A 6,696-nucleotide genomic window follows, 5' to 3' on the forward strand; every position below is an offset into this window, starting at 1 on the left:
GAAGTGGGTGCTGAAGACTGCAGCGCTGACACCGAGTGCTGGTCCGAAGTGAAGAATTGAAGAGTCTAGCCATAGACTATAAATGAAGTGCTTTGCGGGAGGCATCCAAATCATCGAGTCAAGAATAAGCTACTAGGAGGACAACCCTAGAGTCATTTGAATTTTTAGGTGAGTTGTATATTTTGCTACATCATACCTTGTGAACATTTAATAAGTTGAACCTTCAGTCAAGACAATTTTGGGAGTTTTATTCCCTCACTCATTTTCTATCCTCTCTTTTTCATAAACCAATGACATGAGCCATCCCAAGTTTTTATTTGATTTTTCATGGAAAACTAGAACCAAATATTCTCATCCTCTCAGACTTTTCATCTTGACCATGATGTTTAGCCTGACTTGTTTTCATGATAAACATACGAGTAGAGCCCGCATTGTTCTTACTTTATAAATTTTTAACGCATGCTAGGACTCTCGTGACAATAGGATTTTAGTTTGCTTAAGCTTGAAAACCTCATCGGTTTTTCTAGAATTAGAATTTTTCTAAGCCACATTTATTTATTTCATTCAAAATTCCTCTCTCACTTTTGGCCAAAATTAGAACCTAAACTCATTACCCACATTTGGAATCAAAATTGCTTCATCTCAATACATGAGAATGAATGATACCAATGCAACCAAAATTAACATAGTCGGAAATCCTTTCAACTTAAAAATGTTTTTGATGCTTCAAAAGTCCTCTAAAATATATTCGAACTCATTGCTAGCTCTGAGTTAATTTTAAATTTTTGAAATTAGAGGAGGATTAAGCATCTAAACATGAATTGGAGGATTTATGTGCTTCATTAACATTAATGGCTTGATTTGTGATCATGGGAACTATCATGGAGGAACTCTCACCTACCACACATACATAAAGAAACAAAGACTGGCCTGCCATACTTGTTTGTTGCAGCTCAAATGACAAAGCATTGAGTTAAATTGAGGAATATTTCATACTCATTTTTCAAACCATGTGCGATCCGATTACGAGAACTTCATCTGTGTCTCACGATCACTCTTTGCTCTTGCACATGTCCACTATCTAAATTTGTGTGTTCATTCTCTCTCTCTCCATAAGCAGTTATTTTCCATGAACTGTTTGACAAGACTCATTAAGATCCATCAAAAGTCTTTCTTATTTCGATAATATCCTGATTATAATATTTTTCCTAGGACTAACCTTCCCAAAGAGCCAGATAAAGCCTTACACATATTTTATGAGTGATGACAGGTTGGAGAAGTTCTACCATAGGTTTCACTGACTTGATGAGCTGAGAGAACATGAGCAATTGCAAGGAAGTTTAAATTGTTGATCTCGGTTTAGTTTGTTTTTGAAAATGTTTTATTGAAAATCTTCTGAGATTTGTTTAAAATTGAGAGCATAAGAATAAAATTATTGTGGGATGTGCTTAAATGATATCTACCCTCCATATTAGAGAAGGCTGGTACAACTTGAACATTAATTGAAAAATCCTATGAGAGCATTATGTTTTCTTGCGTGTGATCAAGTGCAGGATTAAATACCAAAAGGCAACGCTGATTTCTATTTAAGACTTACTCAAGGAGGAGAAAAGTTTAAGCTTTGGGGTGATTGTTGACGTTCGTTATTTATACACTTTTACCCCTATTTATCTTCAATAAAGACATGAATTTAATACCTAAACTATTTATTACATCTAATAAACCAGTAATTTTCACATGTGCAACATATTTTGGAGGATGTTCTATTTTTGCAGGAAATTGGACCTAAAAGCATATTTTTGGATAAAACACTGAACGAGCATCTAACCAGATGAAGACGAAGGACAACAGGTCCAGGAAGGGCTTAGGCCGATCGGCCCAAAGGAGCCTAGGCCGATTGGCCTAAGGTCTTGTTGCGCCCCCTAATGCCCATCTTTGGCAAGCAATTCTCTGAGATGACTTAAGGGCTAAGTTTGTGAAGATATGGCAAGGATGACTTCAAGATCAAGGAGGAATCAAAGAAGATCAAGTGAAGATTTGAAAAGTTATTAAAGATCAATCTCATCCCGAAGCTACCAATGTGCCAGGCCCACATGCAAGTGAAAATAATACTCCTGAGCATTTAAGAAGACTCGGAGATGAAGCAGGATGCGAGGGGCCAAAAGGAAGGTCCAGGCCCATCGGCCTAGACCTTCCTAGGTCGATCGTCCTGTGGGTTTGCTTCATCCCCTTGCCTTCCAATTTTTTCCACGTGCTCTCTGGACTATAAGTACCCTGAAAAAATCCACCGAGCCCCAAATCGAAGAAGACGTACTCGATGTGAAGCAGTAGAGAACGAGAAGGAGCTTGAGGGACACCTTTCAAGAGAGTCGAGGGCCGTGCAGTTGTCGGGGGTTAGGGTAGGTGAACCTCTGCCGGTGTTATCAGCTTGCGAGGAAGATCACGCTAGAGTTCTAGAGCTTGGAGTCATCAAGATCAAGGTAGGATACCGGTGGTGATCTTGTGATGTGCAATCATTCATGGTGAAGTAATACATGTGTTCATGTTCTTAGCGATCTATGTATCTCCTTTGATGGTTTTGTGCTTTATCGGGTTTGCTTATTTTTTAGTCTATGAATTGATGATAGATTGCTTAGGGTGTTCTACCGATGAGTATGACACGTTCCCTTGATCGTGCCCTTAACCTGCTTGCACTGATAGAGGTGATTTTGATAGGATCTTTCTTTTGTAAGGTCGGGATTTCAGGATCCGGACCGGAGGTGTAGATTTAAAGATGCTTTTTACTAGGATCATATCTGCGTTACTTTGCTATCTATGCTCAGAATTACAACATATGCATAGTCTAGGTTGCTCTAGATTGGTTTTCTCTGCTCTATCTATTATCTGTTAGTATATGCTTAGTAGATTTGATCTGAATCACCATAAACACTAAGTCCATACTAATAATACTAGTTAAAATAGATCTTGTGCTATAAGTTACACGGATTGATAAACCTTAGGGGAATACTTTGAGGAAAGAGCTACAACTGATTCGTGCACTTGCGGTTCACAACTTGGCATGCTTATAGCCATCAATAGGATGTACATATGAACCTAGTGCTAACTCTTAGTCCTTCTTCCTAGCTTAGTTGTCTTGAGATGATTTCTGTGTATGTAATCTATCATATCTTACCCCTACCTTGAGTATTGTCTCTATCCATCTATGGTATACTCATATGCATATTAAACTCTTTTGACCTACCCGCTTTCCTTTGGGAAATACGATACCCTTGGGAATACTCTACGGTGAAATGCTCACTTTGTGGAAATGATCCAAAAGATCCTCATCAATGTTCCACTACTGAAGGCAATGTAGGTACCCATATATGCACGTTATCTCAAAGACATCCTCAGCAACAAGCAACCAATGCCCACTTTAGAGGTGGTGAAGCTTACGGAGGAATGTAGCGCAGCTATACTCAACCAGCTTCCTAAGAAGAAGAAAGATTCTGGGTGTCCCATGATCACTTGTATGATCGGGACACATCACTTCGACCATGCCCTCTGTGACCTCGGAGCCAGCGTCAGCATCATGCCCATTGTAGTTTCTGATCACCTCAATTATATGGATTTATCCCCAACTCCTATTCAACTACAGCTAGCAGATTCATCGGTCCGGTACCCAGCAGGAATTGCTGAAGACATTCCGGTGAGAATCCAAGATTTCTTCATCTCCGTCGACTTCATGGTGCTCGATATGGATATCGACAAGAAATCACCGCTCATCCTTGGGCGCCCGTTCCTTAGCACCACGGATGCATGCATTGATGTGGGATCCAGAGTAATCCGACTCCACATTAATGGAAAGGAGGAGAAGTTTGAGTTCCATCCAAGGAAGGAGCAATGCTCCATGATCAAGAGCAAGTAGGGAACCGACACACATATCAAGGAGGCTGAAGTGACACCCCCGGGGATGGACAACCTCATCTCATTCATGAAGGACTTCATGAGTATTGAGAAATAGAGAACGAGCCTGATGATTGGGAAGCAATCCAACTCGCAGTCCCAAAAGTCCAAGAAGTCACCAACCACACCATGGAAACCTCAGAATATCAAAAACGTGTGGAGGAAATTAGAACGAGCATCTGCAGCCACTTCTCTAGAAGCAGATGCCACATCATCGAGCTGAACATGCTGGAGAAGAGTCCTCCTCTTCGAACTTAAACTCGGTGAGGCCTTGCATATAGGTAAATCAGTAGTTATCCCATATTTGATTTTCCAACTACATATTTGCTTTCCAACATTTGGATTTCCTCGACATTTGCATGTGCATATTTGATTTTTCCAACCCACATTTGCTTGCTGGAATTTTTCTAGCCATTTCCCCTTTTCACAAAAAGTTATGAAAATGAAACAGAGTTGATTTGTTTGCGAAATGTTTTGAGTCCTTTTCTAGAACAATTTTTGCCGAACCTTCTCTTGCATGATCCCGCATGATTGCAAGGAAGTTTGTACCAAGGGGGAGCAGTGATTGAGACCCAGTATGTGTCGGATGAGCCTCTGATTCAGCCAAGTCAAACACTTTAGGTCTCACTTGCCTCAACGACTTCTAATCATCACCCATGGTCATTGTCTGAGCATTTGTTCTCCTAAGCTCTGCAAGGGGTAAAGGGGAGAGGAGTCTTGCACATCCATGGTATTCTCTCCTCTTCTGAATTGGTTCTAAGGTCCTTTCAACAAATTCCACTTAGGAGAAAGAAGTAAGGGGACTCTCTTCCTCTATTTTGTTCTTTGCTGTGAGTTTGAGCTCAGGGAAAGCAACCACTTGGGTAAGATTCATCTACCCACTTGGATGCTACCCTATGTTTTCACACTCTTGCGTTGCAAGACGGGAGTCCAGCTTGTCAAGTATGCTACAGCAACAACAACCGGAGGAGTAAGGAGCTTACTTTCATTGGACGGTATACAACCCCAACCAACAACAGTGAGCTTGAAGCTAGCTTGGGGGAGGACCCGCACAAGTGTGGTAACTTGTATCTTTACTATTTTTGAAATATGCATGATACAAATAAATAAAAAATTAAAAAATTAAAAATACCAAAAATAATTATTGCATTCCTATGCATGGTAAGAATGTTTTAATTCCTCATGCTTGAAATGATGAATAGTTGCTCTATTTATTTTGTCTCATATGTCTTGTTACAACTTAGTATCCTACTCATACTTTTGAGTTGGTGGGCTTGCATGATCAAACCTTAGCTTGAAACTTGTGGGTAGAAAAAAGCATGATCCATGTCTAGGTTGTTGTGAGATATGATACGGTAGAATAGAGCAGCTATGATCTTTTTCTATGTGATGCTTGATATCTGGAGTTTTATTTTTGAAAATGCTCAAATGATAAGTTCCTCAAAGATAAGAAATTCCCATCCAAGGCCATATGTTGATCCTATTACATAGCCGCTACATATACAACTTGTTCTCTCATTGAGCTTTGTTAAATTGTTGTGACCCTTAGTCACAAACTTGTTAGACTCCCATGATCAAGATCATGTACACGCCACTGCCATATGCTAAACTTCTACACTGGAAGTTAGCAATCATACCATCCATCCATCCACAAGATAAAGCTCCATGTTGTTCTATGACCTTTCTCTCTCCAAAAGTTATCTTTGCAAAATAGAGTCGTGCGATGCAAAAAAAAATAAAGTACATGAAAGCATGATGAAAAAAAAGAGAGAGAGAAAAAAAGCCTATGTCTCCAAAGAAAGAGCAAAGGAGAGAGAAGGATCAAACAAAAAGGAGTCCATATACCATCTACCGTATACACCATCCACATACATGCTTCTCCAAAGGATTCGGTCTTTGACTTTGCAATACATGAGGAATAGGTATGCCTTCACTCTTCCCCACCTACAGCTCCACATATAAGGCTATTAGAAGTATGTTGTGAAAGAAGGGTAATCTTATGCCTTGGTGAGGAATCATACACATTGAGCGATCCAAAAGTATCATTTGAGGAACTTTAATTTCTTTTGAAAAACGTTGCAAAACCTCTGGATTAATAGCTAATCAAGGGATGAGTGAATGGTCCTCTATAAAACTGTTCTATCTCTTAACCATCCAAGACAAGGTAAGAGGTAAGATCAGTGCCAACTTATTCAATTCTTGGTAGAATATTTTGTTGTAGGCTGTTTAAGTTAGGAATACAATATAGTAGCAACTCCTAATCAACCAACCTATGTCTTAGCATTTGCTCGAGACGAGCAAAAGGCTAGCTTGGGGGAGTTCTTGACAATCATTAAGTACCAAATATGACTGTCAATATACTCAATAATAAAGAAGGATTGGCATTTCTTACACACTTATTTGTTTTCGAATAATGTAGTTCCACTTGTCCTTGGAGATTATTTGGTTGCAGGTGAAATAACATAAAAGGATGGAGAAAGCACACTATGGACCCGAGAAAAGCACTTCCAACCAATGGGAGGTTACCACATGTGCATCCCATGGATTGAAGGGCCCACGAACTACCACAACTGCCTCAATCCAACGAATAACACACACAACTTCCTAGGTTGATTTTATTCTATTCAAAGTATTTATCTTCTTTATATAGTGTTGTGCTTGGTTCTTCTATGCATGAGTTAGTCATATACCCTTGCTATCATAGTATAGGTTTATATAATATCATGTATGCCTTGAGACCATGCTTCAATA

At 39.5% G+C, this 6,696-nt stretch overlaps 1 protein-coding gene across 1 annotated transcript; it reads left to right on the forward strand.

Annotated features, from left to right (window-relative positions):
• Positions 1–3,406: 3,406 nt before the first annotated feature.
• Positions 3,407–3,907, forward strand: LOC117844154 (uncharacterized). The gene has a single exon (XM_034724921.1). The coding sequence runs from the start codon at positions 3,407–3,409 to the stop codon at positions 3,905–3,907; it is 501 nt and encodes a 166-aa protein (XP_034580812.1).
• The last annotated feature ends 2,789 nt before the right edge of the window (positions 3,908–6,696 follow it).

The sequence above is a fragment of the Setaria viridis genome, chromosome 2 (assembly GCF_005286985.2).
Source record: "Setaria viridis chromosome 2, Setaria_viridis_v4.0, whole genome shotgun sequence".
Classification (NCBI taxonomy): Eukaryota; Viridiplantae; Streptophyta; class Magnoliopsida; order Poales; family Poaceae; genus Setaria; species Setaria viridis.

Coding starts and splice junctions, on each gene's coding strand:
- LOC117844154 (XM_034724921.1), top strand. CDS start 3,407: ATGCCCACTTTAGAGGTGGTGAAGCTTACGGAGGAATGTAGCGCAGCT.